This window comes from Podarcis gaigeae (assembly GCF_964106915.1).
Source record: "Podarcis gaigeae genome assembly, chromosome: 2".
Taxonomy (NCBI): domain Eukaryota; kingdom Metazoa; phylum Chordata; class Lepidosauria; order Squamata; family Lacertidae; genus Podarcis; species Podarcis gaigeae.
In genome coordinates this window covers 72,930,642-72,944,389 of record NC_139679.1, presented here as the reverse complement: position 1 = coordinate 72,944,389, position 13,748 = coordinate 72,930,642, and the positions used below count along the sequence as shown (strand labels likewise).

General features: G+C 43.0%; 1 protein-coding gene across 4 annotated transcripts in view; it reads left to right on the top strand.

Moving 5' to 3' along the window:
- The first annotated feature begins 32 nt into the window (after positions 1–32).
- Positions 33–13,748, top strand: part of MST1 (macrophage stimulating 1) — a 28,669-nt gene continuing 14,953 nt past the window's right edge. For 2 of the 4 annotated variants that reach the window (XM_083726583.1, XM_083726581.1), the window contains exons 1-9: positions 33–462; positions 620–714; positions 1,539–1,591; positions 2,542–3,698; positions 5,030–5,162; positions 5,765–5,877; positions 6,332–6,446; positions 7,479–7,615; positions 9,357–9,477. In XM_083726583.1, coding sequence (XP_083582709.1) covers positions 3,647–3,698; positions 5,030–5,162; positions 5,765–5,877; positions 6,332–6,446; positions 7,479–7,615; positions 9,357–9,477 — 671 coding nt within the window. In that variant the 5' untranslated portion in view covers positions 33–462; positions 620–714; positions 1,539–1,591; positions 2,542–3,646. Of the gene's footprint in view, positions 463–619; positions 715–1,538; positions 3,699–5,029; positions 5,163–5,764; positions 5,878–6,331; positions 6,447–7,478; positions 7,616–9,356; positions 9,478–13,748 lie in introns of all 4 variants that reach the window. The other 2 variants (XM_083726582.1, XM_083726584.1) reach the window with 2 other exon arrangements.

Below are 13,748 nucleotides of genomic sequence, written 5' to 3'. Positions count from 1 at the left end.
GCTTGGCGGGGCCCAAACATACTACGACTCCCAGAAGCCTACGGTCTACGTTTCGGCGCCTGGGCTGGACCTGTGGCTTCGGCGTCGCCCGCGCGGCTCGTGCAGAGTTAGGCGCTGGAATGTATTGGCGCTCGCGCTCTCTAGCGGGGAAATGGCGCGAGGGCGGAAGACAGATGCACTTGGCGACCGAGGCGTGGATTTCTCTCAGGTCCCATTTTGTCACCGTACCTTTAGTTTCATTAACTAAAAGGACCGGCATTGCTAAGAAGGAACATTTGTCCTGCCCTGTAATGCAGTGGAATTACAGAGCAGGCTGGCTGCAGAAATCGGAGCACAGCCTCGGCGTGGAGGAGCTGCAAGCATTTGCGTTGCTCCACCCGAAAGAGATGTCCGCTTGGATCTTCCTGCGGCAGGAGTCGTACGCCCATTAATGGCAATAGTGGTTGTCGTGGTCGCCTTCTGGTGGGTGGCGCCGCTTCGTTTCCTTTCTGAAAATTTCAGCACCTTCCCTTCCTGCCACACCTTTGCTACTAGAAGGCTGCTGTCATTTCAGGTCCACCGCACTCTTCAGCCTTTCCGAATATGCCTGTGTTTAATTATATTTCTGTGCCTGTTCCAGCCTGCTCCGTGGCCTCTCTTCCGATGCCGCCACGTCGAGCAGCCTCCGGATTGACTGAAACTGTTGCAGATTTCTTCCCTTTTTATTCACCGCTGGTAAGCACCATTCTCAAGTCTGCCCCTCCTCCGCCCATACTGACAACCCTCGGGGGATTTCTTTTCAGCTGCCATGTTATGTGAAAGAGTGCTCCGTTGAATTTAGTGGGTCTTTTCAAGTTTGGGTGCTTCCAGACAAGAATTTGTTGTGGAACTGGCACACGAACATCTTTGCAGTGTCCGGTGTCATCAAAACGGCAGTTTGTACTTCAATAAATATGTGAACAAATCTGGGGTTCCCTTTACCATGGAAAATCCAATAAATATTTATCACCTGTTACACATCCACAGTCACCTCTGGTGTGAAAAGTAATCATTTCTTTTGTTTCATGGTGGGTAGTTTGTCACAAGTGTGGTGATGTTTCTGGCAGGTGGTCTATACTTCTGTTTTGCTCCTTACCTGGGCACAGGGTTTGTTTCCAATGCCAAACAAAAGACGCTTGTATCCACCTATAGCCACATGCTGAAAGCATGCCTGGATTCAAACAACCTGGTTCTGAGGAGCTAATCTCTCAAGACCTTCACAATGTGCAAGATTACCTTGGAGTCTGTCATCACAGTACATACACCAGATGTACAACAATCCAGTGATTTTGCGCAAGACCTCATTATGATAGGTCACAATCCCACAATACATTTAAACTTTTAAAGCACACTGCTTCCCCCAAGTAATCCTGGAAACTCTGGTTTGTTAAGGTTGCTGGGAATTGTTGTTCTGCAAGGGATAAACTACAATTCTCAGGATTCTTTGGGGGAAGCCATGTGCTTTAAATGCTTTAAATGAATGGCGTGAGCGCGACAATGATTTCAATATTTCATTGCAGTTGTGCGTTTCCACCTCCTACTTCAACTCCACCAAATCAAATTCCAGATTGATGTAGGTAAATGGATATTGCCCCCCCCCCACCCTGCATCCCTTGAAAGTACAAGCCTATTGTGAAGCATGATAACTAAGGACTAATAACATTTGCTATTGTGTATTTCCGGTGAATTTCATATTTAAAGATGCATGTGTATGGGTACAGAAATAAAGGGCAGAGCTTTCGGAAGGGAGGACACAAAAACTGCAGCCCATGTGCATTCTGTGTGAAGCTCTGCCCATTGGTGTGAATGGCAAGCAGTGTCCATCCCTGGGGTCAGAAGTGCATGAAAGCTAGTGTGCCAATCACACACTGAGAAAAACCAGGCCTGATTGTTTAGACAATTCAACACAGTTCAGTGCCAGATGCATAGCATCCAGTGTCTGTCATGATGGTAAACATATAAAAATGAACTAAATAGTTGGCAACCTAAATGGTGTTCCCATATTCCCAGAAATCTGTACGAAGCCCTTTCTGGAAGTATCCCATGTGTGCATGATAAGATCTAGCTGTTAGGGTGTAACCCCAAACACATTTACTAACTAGAGTGTCTCATTGAAGTCAGTAGAACTTGTAAGCAAATATGCTTAAGAACATGCTGTCAGGATGTACCTCAGGTGTGACATTGACAGTGCCTTTCAGCGTTCTATGCTGCATAATGGAAAGAAACTGAACAGGTGCATGCCCTGTTACTGTTGGAGAAAGTGTTACCTATTGAATTTCTCCTTGTCAGGAGGAAAAGGTGGCTTAAATCTAACTTGGAATTGCCCTTGTTTTGATTAATGTGTATGCAAATACATTCAAGGAAACAAAATTGGTTGGGATATCTATTTTCCAAATCAACATACTCTCAGCAATAACTTCTCTGTTCCTAGACTGTGTAAATAGCCACACATTTTCTTGGCAGCGCCCCCATTCGCTTGCTTGTTTTAAAAAGTATTTTTACTTTGCTCTTTTTTTTTTAAAGGGCTCTTAGAGCAGCTTATAACAGTCATAAGAAGACAGTCCACACCCTTGAACTTTCAGTCTAAAAGACGCAGCCCAAAAGGAAAAAAGATCGGGCAGGTCAAGGAAAAAAACTAAATTCAGACACTATTTCTTATGTGTTATTTCAAATAAGTTTGAATAAGAGCTTTCGTCTAGCACGTAAGGTTGAAGCAAGCTCCCTGCAGCTGCTCCCTCTCTGGCCAAGGGATGGGACCAAGTTGGTCTCCACTTTGGCATGATGTGGGTGTGTAAACAGCAGTTTCCCAGTGGACCTTGGTTTCCTGGCCACATGCCTTTAAACCTGCATAGTAGGCAGAAAGCAGCAGGTACTGCTTTTCTTCAGATACGGCCTAAAGAACATAGAGCTTTGATCCATTTAAGGTGCGCATCCTCATTCTGTGCCCCCAGGCTGTGCACTTCCTTGTAAGTCTCTCTTTTGCTCTGTTGCCCACACCTTTAGGGATTCTGCTCTTCTGAAGTGCCTTCTTCTATCCCTTTGTGGATGTGGCTGCCCTCGGCTTGAAGTTCCAGATATAACCTTGCAAACAGTCTCCATAGGCTCTTGCTCTTCACTCTGTGCTGACGACTTCTTCTTTCAAGCTTTTTCCTCCGTTGGGGCTTGTTCACTGGGGAGGGTTTCTGAGAATGTGGGGCGTAGCACCCACCAGGCCACTTACAGGAAGGGGAAGGCTCCTGAGTCAGGGCCAGCTCGGACTGGGTGGGAGCAATTTCCTAACTTGACATTGCATCATACTGATTTTTTAAAAACAAAATTAGTGTTTTGTGTCAGCTGGGACCTGGGGAAGGGGCCAGCCCACTGGTTGAAGAAGCTGGGGGGGAAGAGTGGAGAGGTACTTAAGGAGGTCCACTCAGATAAGTCTTCCATGAGCGACTGTACCCTAGGCCCTCTAAACTTCTCCCTCCTCCAGAATTATTCCTGACACGTGAGCTCTGGGTAAATATTTGGCCAGTGGGGTCAGGGGGGCTCTGTGCCTTTGCTTCCTGCTGGGATATTCCTGTGTGCACAGCCCAGCTGGCAGATCCATTTAGCCAAGCTGCAAAGGCTGGTCCTGCCGGTGGGAATCATGCAGGCCGTGGGTGCTCTGCTCCTTCTGTTGGGCTGTACCTTCAGCACAGGTAAGAAACTTCTCTCCCATTTCTGAGTATATGCTGACTAGAGGTGGGTAAGAATTCCTGGTGAGGTGCTTCCACTCTGGGCTGCCTCTGAACTGTCAGTATTTTATGGGACAGATTCAGTTCTATACTGGAAATTTAGGTTTGCATGATTACAGTGGATTAAAGTGCTCTAGTGTGACAAATCCCTTGTGGTTTGGAAAGTGATGGGGAAACAGGCTGAAAAGTGTGGAACAAACACTTGATTAACAGGAAGACTTATAAACACTGCAAGCAAATGGTGAATTCTGCGCGTGTGGTTGTATAATTCCCCATGAGCAAATCAAAAACAAATGCGCAGTAAACATTAGTGTAAGCTTTGTGCATGTGAATTGGAATGGATGTTCAATAAGCAGGCTGTCTGGAAGAGCCTCTAGTGAGCAGAGTGAGGAAGAGAACTGGCTTGTCTTCCTCCCAACTCTTGCTATCCCAATCTCTCATGTCCCCTCAGAGCTCTAGATAAGCAAGCAAGAAGCAATTGCTAAGAGCAAACACAATGGGTGGAACTCAAAATTGTGCTAAGGTGGTTGTTTCATCTGTGCAGGTATTTCTGTTTGCTAGATAGAACAATCTCTCCTCTCCTTCCTCCATGCCCTGCTTTGGGGCTTCTCCTAACCTCCCAGAGCTGATTTGGAGGGGGCGTGGAGGCACACGGAGGGAGGAGAGAGGGGAACAGCCCCATAGTGCTGGTGGGACTTGTTGCACTGGTTCCGGCTAGAGCAACAACTGAGCTGAATCTGGCCCGACTTCTAGGTAGTGTCTCTGCCTCCCTCTCTCCCTTGGCGGGGCTCAAGAGCCTTTGACAGATTCATCACCAACATTCAGTGGGTCTGAATTTGGCAATGCAGTTCTATAGCTAATGCATGCAAAAAAAGCATGTACTCAACTAAAGTGTGCAAACCCCCACACATATTAATCAAAAATACCATTAATATTACATCAGAAGAAATTGCTTTCCAAAACTGTGTATATTATGAGAAATTTGCAGATGATTTTTTCTTTTTTTAAAAAAATTGTAAAGCAATGTGTAAATGAGAACAGAATTTAAGATTGGAAAAAATGAGAAATGGAAGGAAACCAAAATTGACAGATTTCTCCATCCCCAGCTCCAAAACTGTCCCTTACTCCCTGGCTTCACAAACTGCTAGATGATCACATCTTAAGTGTTGGGAGCCCTGCTTGCTTGCTTGCTTGCTTGTTTCTCTGGATTGTGCCCTGCATCTTCTGGAGCTGGTTGGATTCTGGATTCTTTTCAAGGGGCCAGAGCAATGTGCATTTTAAAAATGTCTTTCCAGGCCAGCGTTCTCCTCTGAATGACTTCCAGAAACTAAAAGCGACTAAGCTAGTCCATTTGTCCTACCAGAGGGCGGAGCAGCCCAAGGCCTTAGAAGAGTGTGCACGGGGTTGTGTCTTGTGGCTTGACTGCAGGTAAGAGGCAAAGCCAGAACACTGGGTGCACAAGGGCACAGGAGCTACAGAATCATACCGGGATGAACAGAAGGACCTGCCTTTGGTCCCAGGAGATGGTCTGAAGGCACGCAAGGCCATCACCTTGCTAAAGCTAAGCAAGTCTGGGTCTGGTGGTCAGTGCCTGCATGGGGAGGCCACTTGAGAATCACAGGTAGACTGCCTTAGGTTCCATGGTGGTCGGGGTGAGGAGGCAGGATAGAAATGTAACAAAATTAAAATCTAGGTCTTTGGTTTATCTAGCCTTGGTGGCCTTCAGCAAGCTGCTATCTCAGCTTCAGCATCTCTACCTTCACAGCTGGAATATAGGAATAATATTGACTTACCATACATAGTTGCTGTAAGGACTGCCGAAATAATTTATGAACACAATAAGACTTTATGCTTATTATTAGCAGAGGTGTGAGGAGGCGGCCGAGATAGAATTCAAATAACAATGGAAAGCAGAAGCTAGGGTAACTGGGAATCTGTTGTATATGGAAGCAAATGCCAAAATGGGACATGGGATATTCTGGTTGCTTTTCTGGGCCAATGAATATTCTGCTGTTGTGTTGCTCCTCCAGAGCCTTCCACTACAACTTGCACAGTAATCGATGCCAGCTGCTGAATTTCACCCAGAATACACCCCACACTCAGTTGCAAAGGAATGTCCACTATGACCTCTACCAGAAAAAAGGTAGGATGGCGCAGACTTGAACTTTGTAAGAAAGGGGAATGTGAGGAATCATCACAAATGTGCAATGGAAATATGTTCTGAAGGGGTCCTTAGTCAACAGAAATGACTCTGCTGCAATTTGGAGAATAAAAGTTGTTCAATGATTGGGTGAGCTGTGAGAGCACTGACTTAAGCAGGTCAAGAGGGAGATGACCGTGGGCAGCAAGGAGCAGGCCAGGGTGGGGGCTGAGAGTTAAAATACCTATTAAGAACCCCCCGCTTGTTTTTGTGGAGTAAGGGAAAAAGAGGGGACAACTAACGTTTGCTCTATGCTAATCCGCTTGTGTCATGCCACCTTGGAATTTATCAAAGGACAGAAGTCCAGTTACACTGCCCTGCTGTGCTCAGGTGTCCTGTGCCTTTGTGCATGAGCTTTATGAGTATCTCCATCACTTGTCATCTCTCCCTTCCGCAGGTTACATAAGGGGCTGCATCATGGGAAATGGGACAAGCTACAGAGGGAACCAGTCGGTGACTGAGAAGGGGAAAACCTGTCAACATTGGGGCAAAAAGACTCCGCACGACCACAGGTAAATCTTTACAAAAAAAAATCCTTCCAGTAGCACCTTAAAGACCAACTAAGTTAGTTCTTGGTATGAGCTTTCGTGTGCATGCACACTTCTTCAGATACACTGCATACACACGAAAGCTCATACCAAGAACTAACTTAGTTGGTCTTTAAGGTGCTACTGGAAGGAATTTTTTTTGTTTTGACTATGGCAGACCAACACGGCTACCTATCTGTAACAGGTAAATCTTTATGAGGGATGAAGTAAGAGTGAAATATAAATCCTTAAAACAACAACATAATACAGGTGCAGTGTAAATAGTGAGAACATGGTCCTACTGTACCCTTTGGTAGTGGCACCCGTCCTGTGGGAACGCCCTCCCATCAGATTTCAAGGAAATAAACAACTATCTGACTTTTAGAAGACATCTGAAGGCAGCCCTGTTTAGGGAAGTTTTTAACGTTTGATGTTTTGTCGCATTATTATTATTATTCTGTTGGGAGCCACCCAGAGTGGCTGGGGAAATCCAGCCAGATGGGTGGGCTATAAAAATACATTATTATTATTATTATTATTATTATTATTATTATTATTATTATTATTATTATTATTATTATTATTATTTCTTCCCAGGGCTTGTGTGTGTTAGATGAGTTAAGAAATGTCCATTGTTGAACATTGCAGCACCAGGAGCAGGAGTAGGGAACCTGTGGCCCTCCAGATGTTGTTGGACTCCATCTCCCATCAGTCCTAGCCAGCATGATGATCAGAGATGATGGGAGTTGTTTGTTATCCTTCTGTCAGCAGGTTAAGACCTTCATATTCAAACAAGCCTTTGAAAGTGAATGGATTGACTGTGCTGATTGCTGGACTGTTGTCAGGACAAACTGTATTTTAACTTTTGTTTTAATTAATTGTGGCTTCAAAATTGAGGTTTCTGTTTGAATAAAACAGGGGGTTGATTTTTGCAGAGAATTCTAGATTAATTGCTAAAAGGATCCTTTTGGTTTGGAGCATTTGCCTGAGCCTGACAGTTTGCCTCTGTTCTATAAGGTTTTCCCCATCACGATATAATGGTTTGGAAGAAAATTATTGCCGAAATCCTGATGATGATGGGCATGGCCCCTGGTGCTACACAACTGACCCTACAACCCGGCACCAAAGCTGTGGCATCAAGAAATGTGAAAATGGTATGTAGATTGGCTTGAGAAACCTGCATACCACTCACTCGCTGAGCCACTGACTAATCTCACAAAATTATTCACAAAGTTACAATTATTGGCAAGTATGCATTTGCACTACTGAGGTTTCAGTTTCAAACATATCATTTGAAGCACTGGTATTGCCAGGTTCAATGCTCCAATAATTTTGGAAAAATGGACCCAATATTGTAGCCTTTCAGGTGAAAGAAGCCAGTGGGATTTTCAAATCAAGTGAAGCCTCTTCCAACATCATTTTTAATTAACTCCATGAACTAGCCAAGATCTTGTCTCTGACTAGCACTAACCCAGCAGTAGGTAGAATTCCTCAGAGTCAGTAATGAAAACAGCTAGTCTGGACTTTTGTTCCCCCTTTATACTGAGCCCATGATTGCCATATGGGAACACAATATTGTGGATCAGGAGGACATATTTTCTGGGCCAGCGCCAGCTTGCTGTGATTGTGCAAACGATGGGTTGTATTTTACTCAAGAGTGGACCTCCTGAAATCAATGATCATGACTAAGCTAGGTCCATTAATTTTAATGGGCCTGTTCTGCATAAACCTTAGTTGGACACTGCCCAGTTATTTTAATTTGATTGTCTATAACTGAAGATGACCGTGAATTCCCCCTTCAAAATTTAGTCTTGATAGTTGTACGGTGTCTGCTGCAGATTTTGAAGCAACATGCAAGAAGCATTAAAGTTAAATATGGTGCAATGATACTGAGACCTGCTTCTGTCTGATGTCTGACATTGCCTGGTGTGTCTGCGTGTTTATTTGTGTGAGATGGCGCTGATGGTTATCAACCTACGTCCAGTCTGGTGTCCTCTCTCATCTCACTGCATGCTGGCTCTTGTCAGCTTGCTTTGCTTGTGTTGTCTGATATCTGCTTAGGTCTCAGGAGTCTCATATCTTGTCTCCATCTGATCTTGCTTGTTTGGCCTCTGCTCAAGTTGCCTGGTGTCTTCTCTTTCTATGTGTACGTTCACATTGCTTTGCATTGGTATCAGTGCTTGCTGACAAGGCTAGCCCAAGACATTTTGCTGCCTAAGGTGGAGCAACAGATCAAGTCAACATGCCTAAGAGCCATGGGTGGCCAACTGATTGTGGCACTTGAGGCAGAAAACCCTACAAGTGCTTTTCCCTTTCCCTGCTGTAGTAAATTAAAGAACTTACCAATCACTTTTGCTGCCTGTTATGTACTGAGCTTGGATCCTAGAACAATAGGCAGGTGGGACCCTAGAATGCAACAACCTGATTGGCCTGCAGGAGCAGCCCAATCAGGCCTCAGGAGGAAGTTAATCAGCCAATTAGGCTGGTAGGATTCTAGAATGCAACCACCGATAGGTCTGCAGGAGCAGCCCAATCAGGCTCCAGGAGGGAAGCAGAGTCAGCCAATCACAGTGGACCCATTGTGCAAATAATGTATGTAAAGCCTAAGGTTTTGGGTGGAAATTCATTCACTGTTTACGAGCTGCAATAAGGAGCATGAAATCACTATGCAACTCCAAGTATATTTTACTGCCCTTTCAGGATACCTCAAACCAGCTGCTTGGGGCACACTTGCTTGCTCAGGTTTTGCTCATCTGCTCGTGTCTTCTGGGGTTTGCTCGTGCCAGTAACTTTTGCAGAATGTGTCCTCTCTTCACCTTTCCAGCTGAGGTGTCAGGTGAGGCTTGAGCAGGCTTTATTCTGCAGTGACTCTCTCTGTCTGTCTTTGAATTACAGCTGCGTGTCTGTCATGTAATGGGGAGGACTATCGTGGCTTCGTGGATCACACTGAGTCTGGCAGAGAGTGCCAACGCTGGGACCTGCAGCACCCTCACAGGCACCCATACCAGCCAAACAAGTACTAAGTTCCAGTCCTTGGGAAACATATTAAAGGGCAGGGTAGGGACATTTCACATCATAAAGTGACTGGAGAGCCCCTCATTATGGAGCTTTTTGGCAGACATGGGAATCTGCCCATAGCTGTCAACTTTTCCCTTTTCTTGCGAGGAATCCTATTCAGAATAAGGGTATTTCCCATAAGAAAAGGAAAATGTTGACAGCTATGAATCTGTCCCAAGCTACGTTGGTGCCTCACAGTGAACTACTAGGCCCGTAACAGAAATTGGCCAGTGGGCGCATTTGGAATTTTGAGAAAATATTGTTGGTCACAAAATGGCTGCTTTGTAGAGTGTCTGCATAGCACAAAATGGTTCCCACATTTAAAAGAGGAGAGGAAAAGGTGTGGGCATGCCCCCCCAAAATGGAAAAAGGTGCCTACACCAGCCACCGTGGTGCTTGTTGAGAAGGAGAAGCTATTTGCCTCTTATAAATCATTGGCGCAGGCATTGAAGAAAAACAAAATCGAATTTAGATGGGAATTCCCGGAAGGGTTATCATTTACATATAGAGGCAAGAGGCATAGGTTATCAAATCAGGAAGAAACCGGGAAATTTCTGAGGAAATATAAGGAATTGAGAGTGGAGGCGAACGGTACGGGGGGAGCAGAGGGAGGATTATCAGGAGAACCAGAAGCAAAAGAGGAGGGGGAGGGGGAGGAAGCGGACCGGACGAAGAGACAGAGGAAGAAGAAGAGGAAGACCCAGGGAATTTATAAAGAAAAGGAAAACTTAAGTGAGAGTTAGATATCATGGGGTTAAAAATTTGGAGTTGGAACATTAATGGGATGAACAAGAAAAAAAAGAATAAAATTGAGCAATTTCTGAAAAAGAAAAACTTGGATATTATTTGTCTCCAGGAAACGCACGTAGCCAGAAGACATAGGAAAGTATTAATTAATAAGAGATTGGGAAATGAATTTGATTCTTTGGACAGAGAAAAGAAAAGAGGGGTAGTATTGTATATTAAAAATAAGATCGAAGCCAAAACAATATTTAAAGACGAGGAGGGGAGGATGATAGGGGTCCGTATTAATTGGCAAGGAGAAAATCTGGTGGTAATCGGGGTGTACGCTCCAAATGGAAATAAGACTGAATTCTTTAAAAAATTAGAAGAGAAAACATCTGAATATGTAGATCAGAAAATTATCTTAGTGGGTGATATGAACGGGGTGGTTTCGTTAGGAATTGATAGATGCAGGGAAGGAGTAAGCAAGGAAGGGAAACTGCCAAAAACTTTCTTTTCAATGGCGGAAAACTGCAATTTGATAGATATATGGCGCCTCAGGCACCCACTAGATAAACAATTCACCTTTCACTCTGAACCAAACCAGTCGATGTCGCGTATAGATCAGATATGGATTTCAAGTGAATTATGTCCAAGAGTTAAACTAATAGAAATAAGACCGAAAGTAATCTCAGACCATAATCCGATAGAGTTGGAATTAGAAAGCTTGGAGACAAGAACCTTAAGATGGAGACTGAAAGACTATCTCTTGGATGATCAGAAAATTGTTGAAACTGCGCAGGAAAAATCGATGCATTACTTTGCGGATAACTGTGATAAAGGAACAAAGGTTAATGTAGTGTGGGACGCAAGTAAGGCAGTAATAAGAGGATATTTTATCCAGCAGAATGCAATTAAAAATAAGATTAGAGAGAAAGGTAAAGAAGAAATCTTAAAGCAGATAATGGTAAACGAACAAAAACTATCCCAGAAACCCAACTGTCAGAAAGCAAAAGAAAGAATAAAAATTCTACAAGCCCAATTTGCCACAATAATAAATAGAGAGGTGGAGTGGAACATCAAAAAACTAAGACAAAAAAACTTCGAATTTTCAAATAAGTCAGGCAAATGGCTTGCATGGCAAATTAAAAAGAGGAAGGAACAGAGCACAATAAATAAAATAATAGTGGGGGGGGGGGGAGAAAAAACTGACCCTAAAGGAATTAGGAGGGAGTTCCTCAACTACTATAGAAGTTTATATAAAAATAACGAGAGAACAAGTTTAAGGAGGATAGAGAGATTTCTGAAGGATAAAGGGTTGCAGAAAATTTCAACAGAGGAAAAACAACGACTGAATAACCCAATTGGAAACGATGAGATAGAAGACGTAATTAAAGATCTAAAGAGGGGGAAAGCTCCTGGCCCGGATGGATTTACCGCAGGCTACTATAAAGAGATGAAATCTGTTTTGGTGGGACCTCTGAAAGAGACTATGAACAATATCTTAAGGAAAGGAGAATTCCCAGAGACTTGGAAGGAGGCATACATTACGTTCATCCCCAAACAGGATGCAGACCCAACCCAAGTTAGAAATTATAGACCAATCTCACTGCTAAATACAGACTATAAAATATTTGCAGGGATCCTTGCAAGAAGGTTGAAGAGGTTGCTATCAGAGATTATTCATAGGGACCAAGCGGGATTCCTGCCAGGTCGGCAGTTGAGAGACAACATAAGAAATATAGTTAATATGTTAGAATACCTATCTGTCAGGATTGATAAACAAGCTATAATGATGTTTGTGGATGCCGAGAAGGCATTCGACAATGTGATATGGGACTTCATGCTGAAAAATCTAGAATATATGGACGTGGGAAATGACTTTTTTAACGGGGTAAAAGCTATATATACAGACCAGAAAGCTAAACTGATCATTAATAACATTGTGACAGAAGAGATAAAGATACAAAAAGGAACAAGACAGGGTTGTCCACTCTCCCCACTTTTGTTTATAACAGTTTTAGAAGTTCTTCTAAACTCTATAAGACAAAATCAAAAAATAAAAGGAGTGTTAATTGGACAGAATGTATACAAGATTAGAGCCTTCGTGGATGACGTAGTAATAATGACAGAAGAACCAACAACTGCAATAGAAGAAATACTAAAGGAATTAGACCAGTTTGGGGAGGTAGCAGGGTTCAAATTAAATAAGATGAAAACGAAAATGATAGGCAAAAATGTAGACCCAAAGACAACAGAAATAATTCAACTCCAATCGCAAATAGAGGTGGTTAAAAAAGTGAAATATCTCGGTATTTGGATAACACCTAAAAATATAGATTTATTCAAAAATAATTATGAGCCGGTGTGGAGGGAAATAAGAAAGGATTTGGAAATATGGGGAGGGCTGAAACTGTCATTTTGGGGAAGGATTAATACAATTAAGATGAATGTCCTTCCACGGCTGATGTTCTTATTCCAGACTATCCCTATAATCAAGGGGAGCCGAATCTTTAAAGAGTGGCAAAGAGTGCTCTCAAGATACATCTGGCAGGGGAAAAAACCTAGGATTCAGTTCAAATTATTAACGGACATAAAAGAAAGGGGGGGTTTTGCTCTGCCGGATGTGAAACTATATTATGAGGCAGTTTGCCTCTGTTGGATAAGAGATTGGGTTAAGTTAGTGAATAGGGAGCTTCTCGATTTGGAGGGCTTCGATAACAGATTCGGCTGGCACGCCTATTTATGGCAGAACAAAAGAAAAGTACATAAGGAATTTGAAAATCATATTTTTAGAGGGCCACTAATTGAAATATGGGAAAAATATAAAAAATTGTTGGAACCGAAAACACCACACTGGCTTTCACCCCCGGAAGTAATGAGTGTAAAGACTATTAATATGAGAAGTAATTGGGCAACATACAGTCAGTTATTAACTAAAGAAGATGGAAAATGGAAGGTTAGACCATACGAACAAGTCAAGGACCATGTTTATGATTGGCTACACCATCTTCAGGTGAGTCAGATGTTCAGAAAAGATATTAAAGAAAGAGGTTATGCAGAGAAAGAGTCCAAATTTCAGACGGAGATTATAAATAATGAAGAGAAAATTATATCTAAAATGTATAGAATACTGTTAGATTGGAATTTGGGAGACGAGGAAGTCAAATCCGTGATGATCCGCTGGGCAAAGGATGTAGGACATAGTATACTATTTGAGGACTGGGAAAAACTTTGGAAGGATGGATTAAATTTTACGGCGTGTATAATGATAAAGGAAAATGTCATGAAGATGTTCTATAGGTGGTACCTAACACCTATGAAACTATCGAAAATGTATAAGGTGGACAATAAGTGTTGGAAATGCAAGGACAAAGAGGGCTCCTTTTACCACATGTGGTGGGAGTGTGGAAAAGTAAAACAGTTTTGGGAAAAAAATTACATTGAACTAAAGAAGATCTTAAAATATACGTTCACAAAGAAATCAGAAATTTTCCTATTAGGGAT